The sequence below is a fragment of the Colletotrichum fructicola genome (genome assembly GCF_000319635.2).
Source record: "Colletotrichum fructicola Nara gc5 chromosome Unknown KSG_Nara_v1_contig11, whole genome shotgun sequence".
NCBI classification, from domain to species: domain Eukaryota; kingdom Fungi; phylum Ascomycota; class Sordariomycetes; order Glomerellales; family Glomerellaceae; genus Colletotrichum; species Colletotrichum fructicola.
Genome location: NW_027094061.1, coordinates 766,651 through 791,642, shown reverse-complemented (window position 1 = coordinate 791,642; position 24,992 = coordinate 766,651). Strand labels below are relative to the sequence as shown.

The window sequence follows — 24,992 nt, the reverse complement described above, 5'->3', positions numbered from 1 at the left end:
AAACCGGGACGGGGTGGGCACGGCGATAGCTCCAGTCCGATCAGATGCCCCTCGCGGCCGAAAGACCCAGTACAATACCACCTCTGGGAGACAAAAACTCCTGATGTTCATGGACAGGCAAAGCGCAATTGCCGACAAGAGATGCGCGGCGACGGCCATGGCGAACCTGTCGATACTGCCGAAGTCTCCATCAACCAGTGTTGGCCAACTTGAATCAGGGTCTGCCGGCCGGTAAAACGCCGAGAGCAAAGTGCACCCCAAACTTATTTCCTCCTAGATTGCTCCTTAGCAAATCTACTACTACATACCTACTGCAGGACACGAATTTTCCAGGGTTCAAGGAAACTTGCAAGATTGACAAGAAAATTCTTTTGCTTGGATGGGCTGATGATGGCCGACTCGACCTAACTAGCCTTGTTCATGATTAACGAGTCGACCTTCTCAACGTCCGGTCTGCTCATGAGCCATCGTGCGTCGTCTCCCAGCCTCTAACGGCTAAACCGCCCAAGAAAGGCCCGTCGTTGGCAGCGATTTTTATTCCATCCAATGATGGTAACTGGATCTAAAGGCTGCTTTGTCATCGGGCCCTCTCTCGACCAATGCCTTTGGTAGCCTGCGTTCTCGACTCTCTTCCTTCTGCCGTCACGCGAAGTGCAGCGCTATCTGCATCTTAGCATGCACGAACGGGCGGGCCTGGTGTACCTACATGATTCGATGGTTGGTCTGCCACGGCTGCAACATGTCTGCATACAGCTCGCAGCTTGCCCCCGACGCCGACGGTTCCGTGTCGTCCAATGCAGCCATCCTCAGGACCTCATTCTCTCGAATCCCATCAGCCGGGACAGGCTGCTAACGTCGGGCTATCTTACTTTTGACACATACTACCGGCGGTGTGGGTATGTTGTCGCCCAGCTGGTAAGTAAGTTGAGCGATGAGATTTAGCTCATGGGGTGGTCCGTCTGGACTCTTGCCGCCAGCCTCGCCGCATGTGTGTGTGATCGAGAAACCAACAATAATTGACGGTGTATCACTGCGTCAAGCTGTCGCGGCACGGCGCACACGCATCTGACTTGAGAGAGCGATCGTTCCCCAACATGACCTTCCGTCGTGGGACAGGAACGCTCTGCAGGAAGCTGCGCGCGCATTCAGCTGCTGTCCCTGGTACCGGTACGCAACAAAACCGCGCATCTTAACAACGAACGACGATGACTTGTTCCCTTCTCCTCAACCCCGCAGCATGAGGCGTGGGACTTTGTGTGCCGTGTGTTTGACATTGAAGCCCGTCCAGCCTCCCTTGCGGCAGAACATCGCAGGCGGTGCGTTTGAAGGCACGGCGGACTGCTTAGAAATGGCCATCTCTAGGCAAGCCCAACGGTCGTTGACTGGCCGGGTCTCTGGAACCGGTGGAGCGGACGGAGTGCACCGCTGTCCCAGTGGAGCTGGAAGACAAAAATGCCGCTTCTCTGAACCAGCGACTGTTGCAGCAGACAAGTCGACGCTACCTCACAAAGTGCCGCTACTGCGCAGGATGTATGGACGACGGCGCCTGGAGCCAACAAGATGCTCCCCAAGAGTGGCCCAGGAGGGAGGCGCACGCAACATGGAGACTTTGGACGGGTCCGCGAGGAGGAGCTATCGGGTCCCAAAAAACGCCCGCCCTCGTTCCGCACAACCACTCCCGATCGGGACGAGAAGCCTCCAGCGGAACGCATCACCATCCGTCACTCGTCGATATTGTATAACCCTCTTGACGTAGTCGCCCTCGCCACAGCCTAGCCCGTGACCCCCTTCCCCCCCTTCCTCCGTCAAAGAACCCCTCCGAACTGGTCCGTCCCCCACACACAGGCGAAGGCCGCAATGTGACTGCAGGGACAAGAGAGAGGGTCGGCCAAGGCTTCCACGGGCCAAGCGGTAACGGGCTAGAAGATGCATGTTCGATCTTTCTGTCCTCGCCCGCCGCCCATCGTTACGTCGACGCAGGCTTTCGGGTGTGGGTGTGTGACCCCCAAATGTTCCCCAACTCGGCGATAGGACGAGGGGCTGGTTTTGCTAGCGGTGGCTACTCACCACCACCGTCTGCACTAACATGGAAGCTATTTGCCGCCAACCTGTTTGCCCCTTGGCGGTTCTCAGTCCCGGCCGCCGGGGAAGAGTCTCCACAACACGCCGCCGTCGCCGACGTCTGGGTAAACTCGGGATACGGTTTCGCCTCAGTGGTCCCAACCGTACACCCGCTTGCTACAGTGCTTGCAGTAGTGCCTTGTTTGGCGAGCGGCGCAAGAAAGAAAGCGGCAGTGATGGGCGACGTCGTGGTCGCTCACGAAAGCATCAGGCGCCTTGTTCATGACACATTCGAGAAACAGTGATGACCAGCAGCACCATCCCCGACTATGGCATAGAGCCGCTTAGTCTGGGGTGTTAGCGGTCGGTAACCTATCTCTTACGTCGTCCATGCTGTTGTTTACCCAGGAACCGTTCGCTGGGCGAGATATTCTTGTCCCTCCGCAGCGCAGGAAGCCAAAGCTGAACGTTCGATCGTCCATGAGCGCTGAGCAGCCGGCGGACGAGGCGGTGCGTGACGTGCCTCCGCCACGCACTTCCTCCCGTTCCGTATGGATTGCTCACTTTTGACAGTTGAACCAGCAATCCGAATCCCACCCAAGCGTGGACAATCCGTCGTCATCACTTCCCTCTTGGATTCTAGCTTTTTTCCCTTTCCGCCTGCTCATCCCATTCAAGCGCTGACCACCTGTCTTGTCTGCCTACCTGGTGCTGGTTCTCGCGCGCCGAGCACCCGATGCGTGTCGCATCGGGACGTCTTCTTCCTGTTGCCTGTGGCAGCGAGATCCGGCAGGAACATGGGCAACAGCAGCGCGGAACCCGGCCTCGAAGGTTGCTTTCTGGATGACTCCCTCCCACGCGTAGGCGCCCTGTGGTCTGACTATCACTCTGATGTGTGATATTGCAGCCACCGTCGCGGGTAATCTCACGCAGCGCTTCGTGCAATACGTCTGCCGAAAGGGAGGCTCGACGTTTGTTCGGTCGGTCGGTCGTCGCCACGCCACTCACACACACACCTCCCTTCCCGGCACCACGCCAAACGCAAAACGGCTATGCGCGCACCGCGTGGCCGTGGTGGTCCGGGGATGGTTGGGTTGGTTCATTCGTTGTGCGTCTTGCTTTGCTGCCTGCACCAATCCACCTCAACCGAGCTTGCGACCGCTGGACTCGCGATGGATGACACATGCAACACCACCGGTGCTGCTATGCAAGCGGTGAGAAGGGTCTACGTGACCAAGACGTTGGACGTACATGCTGGACGTACCCATCTTGTCTCCGGCGTGCGGAGGTCGGACTAATTACCACCCAGCTGCCCACACTTTTTTCTCTCTACTCGCCTGCCAAACTACGTAGCTTACAGTTTCGCCTTCCCTAATTCTGAACTGGCAAATGTCTCGGTAATCGCAGAGCCAAACAAGAAACCATCCGGAGTGGCACGGCGATCTAAACGGGTGCTGGCTCTGGACCTTTCCTTGCGCTCCCTTGCGCCCACCGACGAACGCCGGGAAGTCTGCTAGAGGCCGCGGACAGGCGCGTGATCCCGCACACGTATGCTTGTGCAGTCATGCTCTTCTTTTTTTGTCTGTCTCTCTGCCTGCGCGCAGGTTTGCGCCAGCGACAGCGGATGGCTTTTTTGCTGCGGCGGTGTTTAGTTTTGCGGTCTGGCCTTGCTCTGCATTGCCTTGCTTGAACTTGGAGGCTTGGACTTCGCGGCCTGTGGTCTTTGCCTTGGCTGGTCGCTCTGGCTTGTGCGACTAACGGCAGTCTGCTGCCCCCCGATGACCGCGGGCATGCCCTACCCTAAATTTCATGCCGGATCGTGCCGTCGGGTAGGTTGTCGGCTTCTTCCGAGCTGGACTTGATCTGATGGTGCGCGTGACTTGAGCTCGTTGCGCAGACAGATGTAAACTTGTGCCGCGGCCTCGTTGACTACGATGAAGACGAATCTGGAAAGCAGTCTTGAGCGAGGCGCTTGTGGTGGACGTCTTGCTAGGGCTGGATATGGAAGGCTCTCAGCTGACTGATTCTTCGGTTCTCGCGGGATGAGGGTATTCAGAATTGTAGGCGCTGCTGGAGTGCGCGACTGACGCGGCAGCGGGACGGTACAATCGTGAACGCAGCCAGAGGGACGGTCCGTTGTGCGCGTGCTCATCCGCCCTGCTGCAGCACCATCACCAACATCTACGCTGATGAAGCAGCATCCATTCCCAAGTGCAGAACTTCAGTAGCCAGTAGCCAATGCGTTCATCCCGTTGACGACCCCCACTTCCTCTGTGTCTCTGTAGACGATAGACCTAAGAATAACTGGCAGAAATCAAGGTTACAGGACGTTTCGGTCCCGAGAGCTCGTTTAGACTTCCGGAGCTCGGCCGCCTGATGAGCTGTTTGATCGGACAACACCCGAACATTTGTGTTGGCCCCCTCCAGAGCTTTGTGACGTGGGAAAGAAAGCATACCTTTAGAAATTGGATGAGGTTAGGCCCAAAAGGCAGAGAGATTGGAAAGGAGTTGCTCAGACTAAACGTGGTGGAAGGTATATTCTTGTGTGAATACAAAGCCTGAAACGGGCAGGTATTTCCTTGCCAGGCTTCAGGGCGCAAATATTGTTGTAAGACTGTGCTACAGATGTCGTCGTGTTCTGAGGCCGCAAGCAGAATTGTCAAGAACACAGGATGTTGATCGGCGCATAGTCTTCTTCTCCGATGATGAAGAACATTAATACATAAGTGCTGTGTGGCATGATGATGTTTCTCGCTAGACGCCAGTCCAACACCGCATCCCCACGATGTTTCAGCATTTCGTCTCCCTCTGGTTATATTAGTACTTGCAATTTCCTCTTCCATTTGTGGAGCCCAGCCACATCCACTCCTAAGCATCGTGATGCTGTTTATGATAGCCAGGAAGCGAGACAGGGTATCGTCATCAGACTCACCGAGACCACAAAGAAGGAGTTGCTACTTGTGATTACTGAAAATGGTTTCTACATAGAATTTGGTGCTGGTACTACGTGTATTAAACCGCTCTCTCCGTCTCATTATTTTCGTATCTTCTTCTCATCATCTCATAAACACATCTTCACTCTATATTCACTGTCCCTAATAACAAGAAACTCCAAAATGTTCGCCACCAGCATTCTCGCCTCTATCGCCACGGCCTCAATGGTCTTCGCCCCTGTGGCACAAGCCTCTATGGAGATGCAAATTATCAAATACGGCACGACGGATTGCTCTCAGCCCGGCGGGCCCATACGAGACTACCACGAGGGCGTATGCGTCGCACTTGGCGACTCGGACCATGCCATGAAGATCAAGTCATACAATGCCGACTGCAAAAGTAAGAAAAAACATCTCCTACTCTCTCCACTACTTCTAACCCGGGGACCAGTGACCACTTTCGATAACGGAGATTGTACCGGCAGCGTTATCGCGACTGTTGGCAACATAGAACAATGCACCAAGATTTTAGGGTCGTTCTCTGGCAGAGTCGATTGTTCCAAGTGAATTGTCGACATCTGGGTGGTTCAAAGCCGAGCTCTATCAAACAATGTCCAGACTGGACGGAAGAAAGGGTCTTGCTCGGTGGAGACGGGGGGTGGGGGGACAGTTGCGATGACCTAGGGCTTGATATGGCACGGTCGATTCAAGCAGAGCAGACACGCTATGTCGTGGGGAGTTACAGGTGATGTACGAGATTATTCTGTTATACTTTGGGAAACCTCAGTTTGGCTGTCACATGATTGAGGCCGTCCCACGAATGTCTACGGCGCTTGTGCCGCAGATTGCATCCTTGACATAGACAACATCATCTGAACACCTAGGATCACAATTGTGAACAAATGAAAAATATGCATAAAACAAAGAATACGTTCTTGCCTCAAGTATGCAGCAGTCATCGCCGAAATCGGTAAGAACGAAAAGCAGTTCCAGTCGACGGCCCTTACCAAGCCCGGTAGCGATAGGGGCGACGGGAAACCAGCTTGACCGAGAAACAGATGATGTCAACCACCTCTGGCGAGGGAGAGGGGCACTGACGGCGGGAGTGAGGGATAGCAGAGGATCCGATGAGTGTCGCGTAAAAGGAGAACTGTCCATGTGACGCCTTTTCTCTTCACTTCTCGCGTCTTGTGGTTTTATCCGGTCTGGAAGTCAGGCCATGGACTGAGTTAAGGACGAACTCGGATCACAGGGTGGCGTGATAAGGACGGCGTACGAGCGTTGGTTTAGGCCTTTTTCAGGGTTCAGGGACAGGAGAGGACGGGGATCTGAGGCCAGGGTCCTTGAGAGGTGAGGTTGAGGTTGAGGTGAGTGGTGGTGGTTTGGGAGGGGGCATGTCTGTGAGGTGTGGCATGTTGTGTGGGAGCTTGAGTTGGGATGTTTGGGGGACTATCCTTACTTGTGGTTCGATTTCATGATTCGTCCGTCTAGTCCTACATACAACCGCCCCCTCTAATCCAGAGACCTCCGCCAGACTTCTTTCTCATTCAAGCCAGTTAGTTCCCTTAATGTGAAATAAAACGATATTACGCATGGCAGTGGCCGCCACCAGTCCGATGATTCCCCTTTCCTCCCTGAACGCCAGGCCAAACAATCCCCTCCCCCATAATCAATTACTCGTCTGTCGCGAGATGGCAAGGCGTAGTAGTCGCTGCCCTGTGGCTACAAATCGGTCTTCACCATCTTCATCTCGTCCTCGCTTTCTCATTGCGGCATCTTCCAGGCCAGAAACGGCTGCATGTGTTCGCACTCGCCAACCGGGCCCCCGCAAAAGTTGCATCCGGCCCTTGTGTAGCTACTCTCGACCCGATTGTCCGTGGTCCAGTAACCTTGGTTCAGAAACACAGATTCCTCCTAGGAATGCTTGCCCTGCGGCACGATGGCTTTGTCGATGAGCAGCCCGCCCCGCGCCATGGTGTCCTTCTCGTCGCCGAAGCGGGTCTCGAACTCCCGCTGCTCGGCCTGGTGGCGCTCCAGCGACTCGCGGCACTCGGGAGGCAAGAGGGCCTTGAGGTCGTCGCCGATGGCGAGGATGCCGTTGAAGGGCTTAAGGAAATCGGGGACGTTGTCGGGGCGCTTGCCAGCGGACTGGACGCCTGCGCGGGGTGTCTCGTAGACGATGTCGACGACGTTGAAGTTGCGCTGTACAGCAGGCGAGACGGCAGCGAAGGAGGACTTAGGATCGGCGGCGTTGTCTGGGTTGACGACCTCTACTCTTGCGCGAGTGGGCTGCGTGTTGACGGGTTGTTGCATGAGGTTGGTGTGGATATCGTAGGCTCCCTTCTGGAGGTTGAGATTGCGGATGGCATTGAGTCGGGAGTTGAACTCGCTGGATCTTGTTAGCATCACCTCTTTGATTTTCCCTGGAGAACAACTTACCTAGCGGCGCGGGCGTGCTCCAACTGCCAGTTGGTGTCGTTCACATTGACCCGCTTCTTCTTCACTTCTGTCAAACCCGCCAGAGGATCCGCGGCAGCTGGCGTCTGATTCGTATGGTACACCGCACTCGCACCGAACCACGCAACGTACTGATTCGTATTGTAGTCCTGAGAGGGATCAAACACGTCGCTGGGGTCCGCGATCTCTCCCTCAACGACACCCGCCGCGCGCTGGTCCGCAACACGGTAGTCGTCAATAATGTTCCGTCCACCGACGATGATGCGCGCGCCGAACTCCTTGAACACCGACCGAGCCGTGACGATTCCGATGGCACGACCCTTGTACGAATGCGGCATGATGCTGCGCTCAATCATGTCCATCTTCTCCTCGTCACTGACAATGATTTTGTACAGCTTAGGGTGCTTGTTGAAGAAGAGGTAACTGTCCCTGAAACCGACACAACGCGCGGGCTCCGTGGACAACATGTACTGCCGCTCGCCGCGGTCCTTGACGGTGAACGTTCGACAACGGTATTGACGACCACCAAGCAGGTTGCCAAGCTTGTCCACCTTCGTCTCGCCCTCCGGGTCTTCGGGCAGCACGCACTCGTCGTCGACAATATCGACCTCCGTGCCCTCCTTGTCGATGACCTGCCTCAGCTTCGGGGGAGCCTGGCCAGGCTGTGGTCTGCGACCGCCCCTTCCACGCCAGCCACCGCGGCCTCTCCGGCGGGGTGTGTCGGCTTCGGAGGCGGGCACGGTGATCATGTTGTCCCAGCCAGGGGGCTTGTTCTTTGGTGGTCTTCCGAGTCGCTTGCGGCGAACGACTGGTTCGGTCGGAGGCGTGGGTTCCTTGGCCGATGGCTCTGAGTCGTCCCCGTCGTCGTTGGCCGGCTCCTCCTCGCCATCGTCGTCACCGGCGTCCTCTTCGCCGGACTCGTCCGCCTTTTGGTCGTCATCCTCCTCCTCCTCCTCATCGTCTTCGGGGGGCGCATCGACCTCGGGCTCGGATTCGACAGCCTCGGCGACAGGCTCGTCGTCGTCGATGCCTTCGAATGCTCTGGGGGTGCTTTCTAGATTGACGATGGTGGTTAGACGATGTTCTGTCATGCGGGTGGATGGGCAGCTGCTCAGGAAGGAGGGGCAGGCGAGGATGCTTGGAGATGCGCGCCAACCCAACAATCATTGACCAGCCGAGAAGCTCCAAGCAAGTACACGCATTCAAGTCCTTTGACTGTAACATGACGCTCTCTGGAACAAGCATGTTCCCAAAGTTGTAGAGCTGTCGCAAGGGAAGACGAGGAAAAGGTTGTACTCACGAAGGGCGGCAGAGGCGCGCTTAGCCGCAGCTCTGCCTGATCTGGACCTTCTGCCTCCCATATTGAAGGCGACCGAGGAGGTATGCGCGGGGTGATGAGAGGGTTGTGGCTTTGTCAATGGCCTCGGTTCCGAAGAGCGGGTGTGCGAGGCTGAACGGTTGGTAGCGCAGGTCGGAGATGGAGTCGCGACGCGAGACAAGGCTCAAAGGTTCAAGGTGGGAAAAAATAATTGGAGTCTTCCCCTGCGCGGTGCGATTGGTTCGTTTACACTGTTTCTATCTTCAATCATACTATGTCTGGCACTGTGTGGCACTGACAGGCAGTGGTCCCTGCTTCCAGCGTCCAAAAGGTTCCCTGACACCCTCATTTATGAGCGGATTTTATATCCATCGTACATTTCATGTCTAGTTTCCATCCTGCCCCTTCATGTTGCGCCTTAAATTTTCCAAACAAGCAAACGCCATGATACTTCTAGGTTGAGCGTGACTGTGGTTAGAACAATATGTCAAGTCTGCAGCTGCAACGTGCATAACTTCCCGACATCTCTTCGGACGCCAGCCCCAAGGAGTCTCCAATGAGATCGACTGCGTCTGCATTATAGATATCGAAAATTCAAAATCGATGATGAGCCGACGGCGGCACCTCGAGTGTTGCGCGACGCAACGGCGAGCGACCTCTTGGATCGTGAGATGGCGCTGTTGGTCTCGCTTGATCGAATGAAGAATGACGAGAAGCTGCTCGCGGCGCTGGAAACGAGTTAGAGTGTGGTCTCGGACTTCTCGCTCGAGGCGAAAAGGACACTGATGTCGGCGACGTGGGCGACGTGGGTGAGGCAGGCGTTGGAGCTCCCGAGACGCTGTCGCTGCTCGAACTGCCGTCGGCAGAATCACGCGAGCTGCTCGGCCCTTCCATGATACTATACCGGTCGTCGTGTTCTGCCATCTGGCTGTTTCGATGGGCTTCTCCTGGAATCCGAGGCCATTCCCCAGTCTTATAATCCCCAGCACCAAAAGGATCTTTCGCTGGATTGCCAAAGTAGTTGCCAATTTTTCCCAAGGCATTGGCGATCTTTCGTCTGGGTACCCATTCCCCCGTGGAAGGCGCTGTGGAAGTCGCGATGGAAAGTCCCGCTTCTGATCCAGTGCGCTCTTGGAATTCTCGGTGGGCTGTACTGGCTCGCGGGCTTACTTCTCCATTTAGTACTCCGTCCGATGGTTCACGACCATGGTAGTGCGGACAGTTGCAGTGAGTTGCGGTGGGATTTGCTAGGTCGCCGTTACTGTCTGCAAGCCAGACGTAGAGCGAACCCAGCCCTGCCATCCCAGTCCCAAGGATAGTCCCCCATTGGCCTGGAATTGTTAGTCTAAGGTAGTTCCCGGAAAGCAGAGGGCCACCAACCAATGTTACTAATCGGCTCCGTGTGATAGTTGACTTGGGGGCTCCAAAAGTTGATCTCGCCTATGATTAGAACAGCAAGCCAGGCACCCCCAAAAACAGGAACCTCAACGGCACTCAAGAGTGATCTGATGGCCTGGTTGACGTCCTTCATGCCTTTCAAAGTGGCACCATTCGTCCCAGGGATGATGCCCTGGTCCTCTATCCGCTCTTTGTCTGGAGACCCTTTCCCTCGTTTCCAATTGATCTCCAAAATCTTGTTCCACATAGAAACCAACGAGAGAATGGCCGGAACACATTCGGCGGCGGCGAGGAACATGGCCATACCGAAAGGTAGCGTCGCAGGCTTGGGAACGACATAAATCTCGCTTGTCGCACCCTGCCGAAGACTGGAAAACGGGCCCCTATCTTCAGAGCAAACGAGGCCGCATAGATCTTCCTCTCCATAGGGAAAATTCCTAAGACTGGGGATTAAGCTGTTCCCCGTCGCGCATGGATGGGTATGGGAGCGATAAAATTCGACGGCCAAACTTAGCAGACCTGGATCTGGTCAGCAGGTTCACATTTTCGGAACGGCTCTGCCACTAACCGGACAGGATAAGGCCCGTCCACAGGAAGATGATGTTTCTCCCTGGGTCGTAGAAGAAGGTTGACGACAGCTTCACAGTCACGGGTGCCGCTAGAATGCCAATTGAGCAAAACTGCAGGGCCCCGTATATGTCCATGTCTGTGGCACCTGTGTCGTCAAGCCGTTAGCCGAAAAGCTTAGGTGGTGGAAGGGGCGTGTCTCGGACTCACCATCAACGTGCATCGATGCCAAGACGATACCATGGATGGCAGCTACAGCGGGGACGAGCAGTGCGGCTGCTTGACAGACAGCCCGAATCCATTCCTCCTTTCGGGCAACGACACAGACGACGACGAGGATGTAGTATCTGAGGCGTGATATTAGCCTTTGCGCTAGAAATGTTTCGTCCCATCACTAAGGTTGGTACAAGCATTCGCCAAGTTCCTCACTCGGTTGAGTTGCCGATTTGCCAGGAGTGGGGAAGCTTCACTTACAAGATCCGCTGGCCGAAACCATATTGACCTGACAGCGGCCAGGCGCAGACGACCTCAATACAAGGGCCGTTGACCCCGTCGCAGGAGGATCCTACACCGGCATCGTCGTCTCGGCGGAAGAGGGAGTGCAGCAAAGCGGCCGATGCGAGGGGTGCCATAGATGACGGCCGAGCCGGAGCCGCTGCAAGCTGCCGGCTAAAACTGGACACAAGCTTAGGAGAAACTCCACAATCTTCGAGTGTTGGTTTGAAGAAGAAATGAACCCAATGGCCCGGTAATCGCCCGGCAATTTAGACGTCAATATGGAACCGCGGGCTCGTTCCTCTTTTTCTTCCCCCCGAGGTAGTGTGAGAAGCGGAGAAGGTTCCCGGGCATCGCATTCCAAGCTTTCAGGGACAGGAACGGGCGCTGGAAGAGGGCTGCCTCGGACAGGTAAGGTAAGGTAGGTAGGTGGTCGCGTGACGGGTGCGGCTCATGGCTGTTCATATCGAGACAAGCCAAGCAGTGCGGCGGCCTCTGGACCTCTGGGGCAAGACAGCGTGGAAAGATTGAACAAGCACTGCTGGCTGTCATTCCAGTTCCGGAGGTGGCGCAGCATGTCGATGATGCAGGTTTGCTCCTACCAGTCAGATAATCCTAATATCCGTCGGGCGTTGGCTGCTGAGCGGGATGAATAGGCTAGGCAACTTAAACGGCCGGCTGCTTGGACTAACGTGAAGGGGAGAAAAGTCAGCACTGAGTTGGCATTGAGGTGAGGTAATTGGCTGCGGAAAGCATCAGAAGGAGCACTTGAGAACGGACATGGTTCGCAGCCAGTAAAAAGACGGAGAAAAGCACTCTGCAGCCTGTCGTTCAACATAGAAAAGCGGGGGCCTTGCATCGAGCCCAATGGGAGACGACGTCAGGTTTCATTCGGAAGGCGCTAGGGCTGATCTGACCGGGGCACCTGCTGGTTCTATTTGCCAAGGAAACAGCAAGACACAGAGTGCCTGCCGTGAGTGGTGTTTTCTCTCTGTCCCCCCGCCGCTTCTTTCCCCCAGACCAGAGCCTGGACCTGGACCTGGGTCTCAACCTGAATTTTCAGCCTGCAACACCATGAAGTGCGGCACAAGATCATTTCCAGCCTCATCTCACCGTTGTGTTTGCGAACAAGGCCTTGCTGCGTCATCCCGTGGTGGTTGAACCAAGTTCAATCGCCACGATGGACCTCTCCGATGTCAGCATCGAGACTGACCAGATCAGAGAATGGCGGTCTATCGTCACCCTCATCGTCTTTTTCCTCGCCAGTGAGTACATGCAATTACCCGCCTGTCTTTGCACATGCAGCGTCACCCCGCTGGGATATCGCGACTAACACGGAAGCACAGACATTGTCGTGTTGTTTCCTTTCCACATCCCAGTCTACATTCCCGTGCGACTCTGGCACGCCGTTCTGGATTCTCTCAGTACTCTACGTGTGATACCACCACGAGAAAAGGACTCTCACCATGACCGTCGCGACGGTGGTGCCAGCCAGTTCGTGCGCAAGAGATTCCCCATGAACTCTGTCACGGCGCCCCTCATCGCCGACCTCTTCCTCCTTGCCATCCTGGCCATCGGAAGAGACGAAGTCAAGGCCGGCACTCTGGGAGACAATGGCATCTTTCCGCTTGACATCATGATCTTCTTCATCACCTTAGCCTACATCGCAATCTCAATCGACGCGTCCGGCCTCATCAGGTATCTGGCTCTGAAAGTTCTGCAATGGGGAGGCAAGGTCGGCCACAGGCTATTTTTCTACCTGTACGCCTTCTTTTTCGGCCTGGGCACCTTCATCGGCAACGACCCGATTATTCTTTCAGGCACCGCCTTCCTCGCCTACATGACGCGCGTGTCGAACAACATCAAACATCCGAGAGCCTGGATCTTTACTCAGTTCTCTATAGCCAACATCGCCTCGGCAATCCTCGTCTCGTCCAACCCGACCAATCTCGTCCTCGCAGGAGCCTTCAACATCAAGTTCATTGGGTACACCGCCAACATGGTGGTTCCGGTTGTCGTGACGGCCATTGTCTTGTTCCCCTTTCTGCTGTATATCGTCTTTGCCAACGAGGGCCTCATTCCCGTCTCCATCAAGATGCGCGAGCTGCCAGCAGAAGCCAAACTGAAACCTGCCGTCAACCCCAACATCCCCAACGCCAGGGGTACCGCAGATGAGGATGAAGAGACTCATACAAACGATGACCAGGGCCAACTTCTTTCCCTCGTTGAGATCATGAACCCTTTTCTGGATAAAGGTGGCGCAGCGTTCGGTGCCATCATCATGTCGGTAACACTCATCACCGTCCTAGCCATCAACGCTGCTAGCGTCAAGACGAAGAATGATGAGCACTTTCAGGTCTTTTGGGTCACACTACCTGCTGCCTTTGTCATGCTTTGCTGGGACCTTGCATTTGGGTGGATTCACAGAGAGGAGACTCGCGCAATCGCACGCAGAGGGCGAGAAGAGGTTGAACGAGCCCGAATGGAAAGGGCCTTGAGGCAGGAGAGGAACAGAGAGCATTTTGAAGGCAGGGGGATGTCCACGGAGGGCGGTACAGAGATGCTGTCGATGACCAGAAGTCTCTCCAGAGAAGCCTGGCCCGAAATTCACGTCCAGGACGCCGATGCCGATGTAAAGGATGGCATGAAAAATGGAGACTACGACACACCACCTGTTAGCCCCGGCAGAGGACTCACTCCTCTGCTCACGCTCACGCCTGCTGGCCCAACAGGAGATGCCAGCATTAGCCCAACGCCCGAGTCAAGTCCTCGTCTGGAGTCGTCCATGTCCACGGCCATGGGAAATGCGGCAGATAACAGTAGGCCATCCAGCAGCGGCCTCACCATTTCGGAGAAAAGGGATGAGCTGGCTCATGCGAATGAATCTGGCTCTCCAGCAGGAGGTGTCCTGATGACGGGCGTGAACAACGAGAAGCGGCCTAGCGATTTGGAGGAAATCACAGTGAGCCGGCCAAAAAAGCCCCAGCCGCGAACGCTTGTGTCCCTCTCCAGGGATGGTTATCGATGGTCGCAGGAGACGTTCCCCACCGTGATGGCAGTGATATCGCATCTGCCCTTTGCCCTCGTTCCGTTCGCCTTTGCAATGTTCGTCCTAGTGCAGGCACTCGTCACCAAGGGCTGGGTTCCGGTATTTGCCTACGGATGGGATCACTGGGTGGAAAAGACGGGAACCATCGGCGCAATCGGCGGCATGGGCTTCCTTTCGGTCATCCTTTGCAATGTGAGTCTCCCCGAGATTATCGAGCGCCGTTTCATATATGCTTACTCTGGTGGCTTTCTAGTTTGCAGGAACTAATATCGGCACTACGATCCTTTTATCACGGGTCATCCAAGCTTGGCAGAGGATACACATGGTACCCGGCAGCAGCGACATTAGCGATCGGACGTTTTGGGCGACGGTGTACAGCATGGCGCTCGGCGTCAACTACGGCGCCTTCAGTACCGCCTTTAGTGCATCGTTGGCAGGGCTGCTGTGGCGTGACATCCTCGAAAGGAAGCACATTCACATCCGCAGGATGGAGTTTGCCCGCGTTAACGTTCCCATCATCGCCATCGCCATGACCGTCGGCTGCACGGTCCTCGTGGGGGAGATTTACATTATGAGGAATGACGACCCGTACCACTTGTGAATACGTTTTCGGGGGCCAACAAGCGCTCCTCATATATACCAGACGGCGAAGAAGGCCAAAAAAACATGATACCCAGGAAACATGGTCTTTTCCAAGTTTTCCAAGTCGTGATGCCTACACTGTTCATCAAGCAACACTGTGAATGCATCGCCACCTTCAACCGCCAAAAAATCACACGATGCGCTGGAGGGGTTACTGATTAGTGGATCAATTGGGGGCCGGGGGTCCAAGACAAGGCTCCCCGCGCAAGCCAGCGAACCTATGGTGGACACCACCAAGAAGCTAAGACCTTGCCCCTTCAACGAACCCGCTCCGCCTCGAGGCTTTAACCCAGCGTAGGGCCTCCTCACTCATCACCAACGACAACTTGTCGCAAATGACTGGCACAACCCATGGCTGCTTCCCAAACCCATCATCGTGCATCCTTACCCGGCCTGACTGCGGCAAAAACAGCGGAGGCCCAAGACGCTCGCCGTCACACGGCGGCATGTCTCTGGCGCAGCCGCTCGTCTGGTGGCTGAGCGGCGAGCGATTACTGGACGTGCATATCGAGGTCACCTTCTCTCCCTCATCTCCACGCACCAACAGCCCCAAACGGTCCTGAATAAGAGCAAGATCGTCTCGTGGTCTTCAGGCAGCGAGCCGAGAGCACAAATCCGCTGCGCCTAGGCGGCGGCATGTCATTTTTCACCTTGCCATCGTTCGGCCCTACAGACGGGGGCCTTTCTTCAAGTGACGGGCAGGATATCACATCGCCAAGGTGGGGTTGTCTCTTCACGGCAGGATTCCCGTGCCGCGGTCCGCTTACACAGCCGCGCTTCTGTGCCGTCGGCTTCACCCAACACACGCCATTTCCCGCTTTCATTCCCCTTGTTCTGTGTCTCTCCCATGTGCCGCGATAATGATACCAATTACGGGTGCACAGCGAGGGGGAGGGGGTAAGTCTCAGTTGGCGATCGTCGAGTAAGCGTGCCGGGGCGGTTAAGCAAGCCGAGGGTCCGCACTACGAAATGGCACGCTGAGCGGCACGGCTTGCAGGAGCTTACAATAGCCAACCCAATCGCGGGGTTTAGCAGACCGCGGAGGGGTTCATCGGGTTCGACGGGTGGACGGGAGGATCAGCATAAGTCAGCACGTTATGAAGCTGACTGCATGGCGTTTCTGGCTTTTGTGTCGTCGGAGGGACGGGTTTTAGAGACGGGTTTGCGGATTAGGTAGCTGTTTGCACGCACAACTCAATTCAAAAAATCCTTTCAGGTACCCGGTCCAGTCGCCATTCACCGATTGGTGTTCTAGGGGACCGTCGGGTGTGCGAACTTGAACCTAAAATAGGTTCTGGGGGTGAGTTTTAATGTGAGATGGGATGACTTCGACTCTGCTCCGGAAGCCCAGGCATCCTCGACGTTTCGTGAATGGAGCGCGCGCTGTTCTGGTCAATAGATGGATATCCTCTGACAAACGAGGAAACGCAAACACAATATCATCTTGGCCAAGAAACAATGTTTCAACTCCACCCCGTCGCATCGAGGCAGCAAGCGGACTATTGAGGCCGTGCTGTGATGTGGTGTCACTCTGCAGAGAAGCGCAGCATCGCGGGGCGGGTCTCCCCCAATTGGGGCCTGCAGCCTGTTTACACGGCCGATCAGTTCGTACAGGCAAGAGAGTTTGACGCCGCGCTGTTGTACGGATGGATAACTTGGCTTATGTCTTGCGTTTACCCCGCCACTAAGCACTCCCCGTACTTGGTTCATGTTAGCGAGCGGGGCGATTTTGAATAGACCACGGCGCGGACTGAAGCCTTTTTTTCCCTCTCAGCAGCTGCCTTAAGAGCCGGTAGTAGATGTATGACGAAGTCTGACTGAAGATCCAACGGATGGGGGCCGGGCTATCAAAAGAAGCGGGCAACCTACCAACCAACCGACCCGGGACTGAAGTCGCCTGGCGGGTGCGCGATCGTGGACGAGCCGTCTGTCAGCCTAATCCTTTCCGGGGTCGGAGTCCGGGTCCGAGGTTCGGATCTATCCGTACTCTGTCTGATGTATGTGCCGTCGTCCTGTGTTCGATGTTGACGCAAGAGGGGCAGAGGGGGAGGAGCCCTAATGACCTCCGGTATCTCTCCGCACCGAGCATCGTTTCCTGAGACGTTCGGTACATGGTCGTCGCAAAGAGCGCAGCGCCCGCGGACTGGAGACGAACTCTGAATATCATGCCTCGTTGCGGTTTTTGGCCCGCGTGCGAATTCCGAAGGGGGGGAACCCCGGACAAACACCACACTGCAGCCCGTTGAAACGGGTGCACAGGACAAAGAGGGAGGCTCCATGCGTTGCTGCGTGCGCCCCTGAAGTGGAGGGTAGAAATGGGCATAGTTTAGAGTTGCAGGGCAAGCCAGACTTCTGCTGAATGCCCTTGTTTCTCGAGCCCAGGCATGCTTCTACAAAGCGACTGGCCGGTTGGATTTGGAAAACAGGCTGAGGCTGCCCGTTCGACCAGCGTTTGTTTATTGTTCCCCCTGGCGATTTGAAGAGGCTTTTGAAGAGGCTTTTCCCGCCCGCCTCGTGTTTTTTGCTGGGTAGCCGTTGCTGGTGGCGGGCCCAGCCCATGCTTAATCGCACGATGGGCCACGCTGCGTTCCTTTGTTGCGAGTGCGAAGGTCGAGTCGTTGTAGGGTGTGGGAAATAATAGGCTCATGAAAGACAAAGGAGCGGCTGGCGGGCCAGAACCCAGACGGCGTGGGATAAACGGTCCTACGGCCGCTCGCCACGAGCATGTTGAGCTTGCAAGTTCCATGAGTCTGTTTTCTTTCTTTGTTTTGCCCCTATTTTGCCAGCCCAGCCCGGTTCGACCGTTGTCGCCGGCCTCATCGCATGATTGTGTGATGTGTAAGTGACTCGATGAAGGAAGTTGGGGGAAATGTCAGCCAGCCCACAGAGGCCTGACTAAACCGCGAACACACTGATGGCCGGGATTTCCCCCCCTCAAGCTCCGCCTCGCGGGTTCCTTCGCTGGGGGGGTGGGCCCCTGTGGAAACCACGTACCCCAAGCCTGGAGAGGAAAGTTCTCTTCGGTTCATCCAACAAGCTCAGCGCACCACACTTCCGTCAGCCCCCTCCCCCTCCCCCAGGGTCTGGCCGAGCAGATGTTGTTGGTGCTGTGCTGAAAAAGGCTCATGCTAAACCGAGTAAGGCACTCGTCGGCAGGGGTGACGAGGGTTCTAAGTTGGGCTGTTGCAGTGGGCGAGAGTGGTACAGCATACAGCGGTCCAATTGCAACACAACCGCGCAGCGCTGCTCACCTCAACCGCCACAGTTCCGACAGGCCGATCGACGTGTGACGCCTCTACTGAATTCCACAGAGCCACGGAAATCACCAGGCAGACGAGGCACGCGCCGGGAAAGCGATCCGTCAAGCCTCGGCGGTGCCCCCAAAGGCTCAATTTCACGTCGAGATGAGCGGATGGGCAGGCGGACATGGCATTGGATCCTGCAATTCTGTCTCTTCCCGCAGATTACTGAGGATAACAGCAGGAAGAGAGAAGAAGAAAAGGCAAAACCTCGTCATGGACAGATGCCATTACAATTCAGTATCATCCTACACGCCCCTCCTAGGCACCAAAGACCCCCCCGGGGGGTTCAGCTGGGCTGCTGTTGGTTCGGGCGGCAGAGCGGGTTTGGGTAACGGGACATGGGGGCCGGGAAGAATGGCGCAGCCAATGATGGCCGCTCTGATGGCGTCCTGCAGCGATGCGTCCACGAGACAGTGTGCCTTGCCTCTCTGGGCCGCTGCTGGGCATCTGCCTGCTCTAGCTGGTTTGTCGCTGTTGCTATTCCCAAACGTGCCCTCTTTTTTGTTTCTCTTTCCCCCCCAATACCAATACTTGTACCCTTGCAACCATGCCTCGTTATGCACACTCCCTGTTCATGGGTCCTCGAGGAAACGGCCAACGATCCGCCTGGCAGTGCCCTGCTCGTGCTCTTGCACCGCAGTGAACCCATGCCAGGGTTCACACTGCTGCATTTGAAGCTGTGCTGATTGCACTTAAGGTAGGTAAGGTAGGTAGCTCTTGAGATGGTGGGAAGGGAGTCAGTCTTAAGGACCTCCCATCCCGCACCTCTTCTGCCCCTCGACACGGACTCTTTTCTAGGTCAGCGCAGAACTGCATTTCGACATTGAAAGCTCGAGCGGGAGTCATTGTGAAGGGGCATGCTGCTGATGTTGCTGTGCTTGCTTTTGTGCAGTTGTCCGGAGTATCAGTGACCTGCACTTCTTCTTCACATCGAGTCACTTACACACACCCGCCACCCCCCTCTGCCTCTTCCACCCCCACCATATCCGAGCAGCTGGCACCAGCGGAGACCGGCGCCGGCGCACACTATAACGGCACCATCGACAAGCTTGCGCTTCCCCTCCGAGGACAAGGCCGGCGGGTAGACAGACACAGACAAACCGACCAGCAAGCTCAGTGTCTGTGGTTCTAGCCCGCTGTCAACAAATAAACGCCTCCCTCCCCGTCTCTCTCTCCACACGTCAGTATAAGTACGGACAGGGAGAATGGCACCTGCCATCGCCAACGCAGTCAGAGTCAGACAAGTACAAGCGACAGCAGCATCATCACAAGACACATCCCCGGGAGACCTCAGCATACCAAGCAGCAACGGTCTCGGCCCCAGCACCAGCACACCGGGGAGCAGCACCACCGCCGAAGACACGACAACAACCAACACCACCACCGTCCTCATCGTCGTCATCATCCTCTGCGGCTCCGCAATCATGTCGGCCGCCCTCTTCTACATCTTTGACCGCAAAAAGAACCGCCAGTTCCGCGAGGCGTGCAAGCGGGATCCGTACCTCACCCGCAAGGAGTTCACGCGGCGGCGCAAGCTGAGCGCCCTCGAGCGCCTCGAGGAGGAGGAGCTGCAGCGCAGCATCATGATCCGCAAGTCGCTCGCCAGCAAGACGCCCTCGCGGTCCACCAGCCGGGGCTCCTCCAGCGAGGAGGACGAGGAGGCGTTCGACCTGGGCACGCTGCGGCGGCACGCGGCGCTGGCGAGGATGCCGGAGCCGCCGTGCGAGCACCGCGATATCCTCCAGCAGCAGCACCAACAGCAGCAATACCACAACCAGCACGAGCAGGCGATGATGGGGAGCGAGTGGGCGCCCAGCGAGGCGCGGCGGGCGCGGTCCGACTCGGAGTCCTCGTCCTCGTGCGTGTCCTCGTCGGACGGCAGCAGGCGGCAGAGAGCGTACGCCGAGCCACATCCGGGCGTGGAGGTGGAGATCCCGTTGCCCCCGCGATCGAGGACGCCGTCGCCGACGCGGACGCTGATCAGGAAACCGGTGCCCCCACCTGCTACGCCGGTGGTGGTTTACATGCCCACCGGCAGTGGCAGTGACGTGTCGAGGGCGTTGCCACCGCTGCCGAGGCCGTCTGATGCGCCGGTGCATTTGCAGTGAGGTGGATGACGATGGCCTGTCAGGAGACGATGCATTCAAGGCGCATTTGTATTTGATTTGGTGGGATTAAACTGGCGGGGAGTATGGTGATTTTTGATGGAGTGCGCCGGACATGGCGTGTCTGTCTGTCTCTCATCATGAGATTCATGTATCTTTCTTTACCTTCTTTTCTTTTGTATTGATACCCAACGCTAAACATATTCAGAACGTTCATTTCTTTTGTTTATAAATCTCTGGAGACTAGAGAATGACCGCAAGGTATTCAAGATGTCGAGGTATCATGGGAAATCTTTTCGCCTACCCAGTAACCTGGAAGCTTCGGTGGACCAAAAATTGCAGGTCCAGACGTGTTCCATAAGCTGACAAACCTGAAGATGAAGGAGCCCCACGTGATGGTCCACGGGTAGTGCCTGCCACTGAAAAGCCTGAACTTAAAATGAGGCCTCAGCTGACTCATCCTACCGCCTCACCTGTGTTCGCTAGGCTCCAGCAGATGGAAGGCTAAAGTGTGGCATCCTCAACCCGAAACAGAGGCTCAGGTTTTCCCCCCTACAACCCACCAACGTCACTCGCTCTCTCGCCTTCACGAAGATCGTCTGCAGCACCGCAAAACCGCATCTCAGAAGCCTCATCGCCCGTTCCGGCCCTGCGTCTTCTGAAAGCAATCATTTTGCGAACCGTCGCATACGACCCCTTCGAGCCGACTGCTCCGTGATCTGGACTGGGAACTGGGACTCGGGTGGTTCTTTGTTTCGCCACTCTCGGACGCCTTCACTGGTAGAAATCGGTCGGCTGGCAAGAAAGGAGGACACCTTTGCATTTCTACTTTCCTTCTCTCCTCGACTCTCCTCGAGCCCTTATCCTCTCCTGCGACTTTACCACCGTCGTCTTAATTGGTGAGAGAGGAAAACTTTCCTGCCGAAAGTCAGGAACCATGGCTCACCTGAAATGTTTTGTAGGGCATCTCCAGCGCATTCGCAGCTTCCCCGCTGAACGAGTCTACCGCCGTTCAACAAAGAAAGAGCGATCAGCCGTCTGAGGATTCCCTGACACAACGTCGTCATTGTCAAGCAGGACTCGAGAAGTGCATCTCGACTCCTGGACAGCACCTGCGGTCGTCGTAAACAGCAACCGCCCCCCGAATACCGACCGCGATCGTCCGAAACGACAACCGCGACCATCCCGAACGGCACACGCGATCGCTCTGACCAGCAATCGCGACCGTCTCAAACAGCACCGCGACTGCTTTAAACACCGCCAAGCTGCATTCGCCGCTCTTTGTCCAACTCACCAACGACCTCCTCTGGACTCAGGCACACACCGTCAAAGAACCGTCAGGCAACCACAAGGCGGTCGTCAACAAGCGGCAAGAACTCCGGCGTAGAAGAAAGGAGCTCAGGCGTCGCCGCAAGGTTTTTGACGAAAACAACAACATCTATACACCCAAGAAGTACAAGCCCAAGATGCTTCCCAGCGACAACGAAAATGCCGAAGGGTTTCGGGACGATCTCAATATGGTTGTGATGTGTCCCGACTGCAAGGAGTACCCGCCCAACCTAGTCGAGGAGTTCTCTTCCGGAGACATGGTCTGCGGCTCCTGCGGACTTGTTGTCGGCGAGCGCATCATCGACACCCGATCCGAGTGGCGTACCTTCGCCAATGACGACCAGGGCAACGACGATCCGTCCCGTGTCGGTGATGCAGTCAACCCTCTCCTCAACGGCTCCCAGCTCGAGACCACCATCGCCTTTGGTGACGGCAGAGATTCCAAGCAGCTCGCTCGTCTGCAGAACAAGTCCCAGAACGACAAGGCTAGCAAGTCTCTCATGCAGGCATACAAGGAAATTGGCGCCTTCTGCGACAGTATCAACCTGGGCAAGAACGTCTCTGACGCCGCCAAGCACATCTTCAAGCTCACCTACGACCACAACTTCATGAAAGGCAAGCCACAAGAAGCTGTCATCGCAGGCTGCATCTTTATCGCTTGCCGTCAAACCGGAGTCGGTCGTACCTTCCGTGAGATCTTCCAGGTCACACACGTATCCAAGAAGGAGATTGGAAGGGTGTTCAAGCAGCTCGAGTCGTTCCTCCAGAAGATCAAGGAGGAGAACCCCCGCGGTGCTGGCTCCCTGTCGAACTTGGATGGTTACAAGGCTAGTGCCTCCACCAGCGCCGAGGACCTCTGCACGCGTTTCTGCTCCAACCTCAACTTCCGCAACGCCCAAAAGATTGAGAACGTCTCTCGGGCGCTTGCACGTAAGACTTCGAGCGTTTCTGAGCTTGCTGGGCGTTCCCCGCTGTCTGTCGCGGCCGCGTGTATCTACATGGCGGCTCACCTGATGGCGGAGCCCAAGACTTCAAAGGCCATCGCTGGCGTGGCCGGCGTCAGCGACGGAACCATCAAGACTGCCTACAGGTTTCTTTACAATGCTAAAGGTAAACTCGTTGAGAAGGAATGGGGCTATGATAAGAAGGCTTTCGACACCCTTCCCTCCAACTAGTTTTTATCAGGTCATGGCGTTCCGGTTTGGTGTTTTGGGATGGGACACAGCATAATCAGACATACATTTCTTCGTTGCAGTTTAGAAACAAGGTCAATACGATGCAGCACAAGTCACAGTCTTGGTCCGTGCTCGATGACATAATACACACCACTGCCAGAACAATGCCGAGGTGATGCAACGGAACCCCCGCCAACGGACCGGAGCTAGACCGGGGTCGGAGCTCTGATGGAAACCAGCTTCCCCGTATTCAACCCTCAATTGACTTCCCCGCATAGGCTGACGGATTCAGTCAACGATCAAGATGAGCAGCCTTTCAATTGGAGTCCCGTTCCGTGTAGTTTCCAGGGCTGCGCGACTACCCTTGAGGGCGGCACGCTTCCCTCGGACATGGCGTCAGTACTCTTCAGTGTCGAGCAGCAAGCTGCCTCTGGACGGCTATCGCGTGCTTGACATGACAAGAGTCTTGGCCGGAGTAAGTCATCTATTTCTCTTGAGAACACGCGGAAGTATGCTGACATGAGAACAGCCATACTGCACTCAGATACTGGGCGATCTCGGGTGAGGCTCATCCTCTGGACAAGGGTGCCCGCTCATCTCACTGACATCACCAGTGCCGAAGTCATCAAGATCGAGCATCCTACGAGGGGCGATGACACACGCGCCTGGGGCCCTCCGTACGCAACTTACAAGGCGGACTCTGGCAAGCAAGGCCCCGGCGAATCTGCCTACTTTCTCGCCGTAATTCCTCACCCAGCCTTCATTCTTTTCAACCGAGATGTTGATTGCTGTTTAGGTCAACCGCAACAAAAAGTCGCTAGGCCTCAACTTCCAACACCCAGACGGCATCGCCATCCTGCACCAGCTCGTCGCCAAGTGCGACATCCTCGTCGAGAACTACCTCCCCGGCACGCTCGCCAAGTACCAGCTCGACTACGCCACGCTGCGCGCCATCAACCCTGGGCTTATTTATGCCTCCATCACGGGGTACGGCCAGACGGGGCCGTACTCGGACCGCGCGGGCTACGACGTCATGGTGGAGGCGGAGTTCGGGCTGATGCACATCACCGGCAGCCGCGGCGGGGAGCCGGTCAAGGTGGGTGTCGCGGTGACGGACCTGACGACGGGGCTGTACACGAGCAATAGCATCATGGCGGCGCTGCTGGCGAGGGGGAGGACGGGACGGGGACAGCATATTGATGTGGCGCTGAGTGATTGCCAGACGGCGACGTTGGCGAATATTGCGAGTAGTTGTTTGGTTAGTGGGGAGAAGGACTCGGGACGGTGGGGGACTGCGCATCGTGAGTGAAGTTTGGGCCCAAACCCCGATCTCTGCGTGGGTTAGCTAACACTGTCGGCCAGCATCGATCGTGCCGTACAAGTCCTTCAAGACCAAGGACGGCGACATCCTCTTCGGCGGCGGCAACGACCGGCTCTACGGCATCCTCTGCCAGGGCCTCGGGCGGCCCGAGTGGGCGGACGACGCGAAATACAAGACCAACGCGCAGCGCGTGGCCAACCGTGTCGAGCTCGAGGGCAAGATCGAGGCCGTGACGGTGACCAAGACGACGGCGGAGTGGCTCGCGGTGTTCGAGGGCAAGGGAATGCCGTACGCGGCGGTCAACGACGTGCAGGGCACGCTGGAGCATGCGCATACCAAGGCGCGGAACATGGTGGTCGAGATGGAGCACGGGGCGTGCGGGCCGGTGAGGATGGTGAACACGCCGGTGAAGTACTCGGAGAGCGAGCCGGGGGTGCGGACGGCGCCGCCGACGCTGGGGCAGCATACGGCTGAGGTGCTGGGGGAGCATTTGGGGTTGTCGGAGGAGAGGATTGGGGAGTTGAAGGGGGGTGGTGTTGTTGGGTAGACGTCGGCGTTTCTTGCTGCATGAGGGTCAGTCGTGGTTCAACTGTACAATCTATGCAACCCTCACCAAACTTCCTTGCAATCGTAACGCATGCCGAGTGAATCTATCCGATCGTTGATGCAGCCCTACGAGGTCCACTTCGCTGCCATCTTAATGCATGCTGAGGGAATCTGTCTGGTCGTCGATGCAGCCCTAAGAGGTAACAAACTTCACTGCGTTTTTAACCCATCCCGAGAGGATCTATATGGTTGCGATCAGCCCTACGAGGTCCACTTCACTGCGTTTTTAACCCA

The 24,992-nt window shown here is 56.4% G+C and overlaps 6 protein-coding genes across 6 annotated transcripts; 4 read left to right on the top strand and 2 right to left on the bottom strand.

Annotated features, from left to right (window-relative positions):
* Positions 1-5,177: 5,177 nt before the first annotated feature.
* Positions 5,178-5,561, top strand: CGGC5_v016763 (uncharacterized protein; the record flags this gene model as incomplete). Its single annotated transcript, XM_032037373.1, has 2 exons — positions 5,178-5,394; positions 5,446-5,561. The coding sequence occupies 2 exons, from the start codon at positions 5,178-5,180 to the stop codon at positions 5,559-5,561; spliced, it is 333 nt and encodes a 110-aa protein (XP_031883939.1).
* A 1,347-nt stretch (positions 5,562-6,908) lies between these two features.
* Positions 6,909-8,812, bottom strand: CGGC5_v016762 (Chromatin structure-remodeling complex subunit rsc7; the record flags this gene model as incomplete). The annotated part of the gene is made up of 3 exons (XM_032037372.1): positions 6,909-7,383; positions 7,434-8,505; positions 8,752-8,812. 3 exons carry the CDS (start codon positions 8,810-8,812, stop codon positions 6,909-6,911), a joined length of 1,608 nt encoding a protein of 535 aa, XP_031883940.1.
* A 696-nt stretch (positions 8,813-9,508) lies between these two features.
* On the bottom strand, positions 9,509-11,366 carry CGGC5_v016761 (uncharacterized protein; the record flags this gene model as incomplete). The annotated part of the gene is made up of 6 exons (XM_032037371.1): positions 9,509-9,622; positions 9,940-10,100; positions 10,150-10,686; positions 10,736-10,882; positions 10,945-11,081; positions 11,209-11,366. 6 exons carry the CDS (start codon positions 11,364-11,366, stop codon positions 9,509-9,511), a joined length of 1,254 nt encoding a protein of 417 aa, XP_031883914.1.
* A 1,043-nt stretch (positions 11,367-12,409) lies between these two features.
* CGGC5_v016760 (uncharacterized protein) lies at positions 12,410-14,879 on the top strand (the record flags this gene model as incomplete). The annotated part of the gene is made up of 3 exons (XM_032037370.1): positions 12,410-12,494; positions 12,576-14,470; positions 14,532-14,879. 3 exons carry the CDS (start codon positions 12,410-12,412, stop codon positions 14,877-14,879), a joined length of 2,328 nt encoding a protein of 775 aa, XP_031883915.1.
* Positions 14,880-19,427: 4,548 nt separating this feature from the next.
* sua7 (Transcription initiation factor IIB) lies at positions 19,428-22,831 on the top strand (the record flags this gene model as incomplete). The annotated part of the gene is made up of 4 exons (XM_066153567.1): positions 19,428-20,315; positions 21,112-21,226; positions 21,290-21,337; positions 21,543-22,831. 4 exons carry the CDS (start codon positions 19,428-19,430, stop codon positions 22,829-22,831), a joined length of 2,340 nt encoding a protein of 779 aa, XP_066007063.1.
* A 304-nt stretch (positions 22,832-23,135) lies between these two features.
* Sugct-1 (Succinate--hydroxymethylglutarate CoA-transferase) lies at positions 23,136-24,699 on the top strand (the record flags this gene model as incomplete). Its single annotated transcript, XM_032037367.1, has 5 exons — positions 23,136-23,306; positions 23,361-23,392; positions 23,446-23,572; positions 23,628-24,132; positions 24,194-24,699. The coding sequence occupies 5 exons, from the start codon at positions 23,136-23,138 to the stop codon at positions 24,697-24,699; spliced, it is 1,341 nt and encodes a 446-aa protein (XP_031883942.1).
* Between the last annotated feature and the right edge of the window lie 293 nt (positions 24,700-24,992).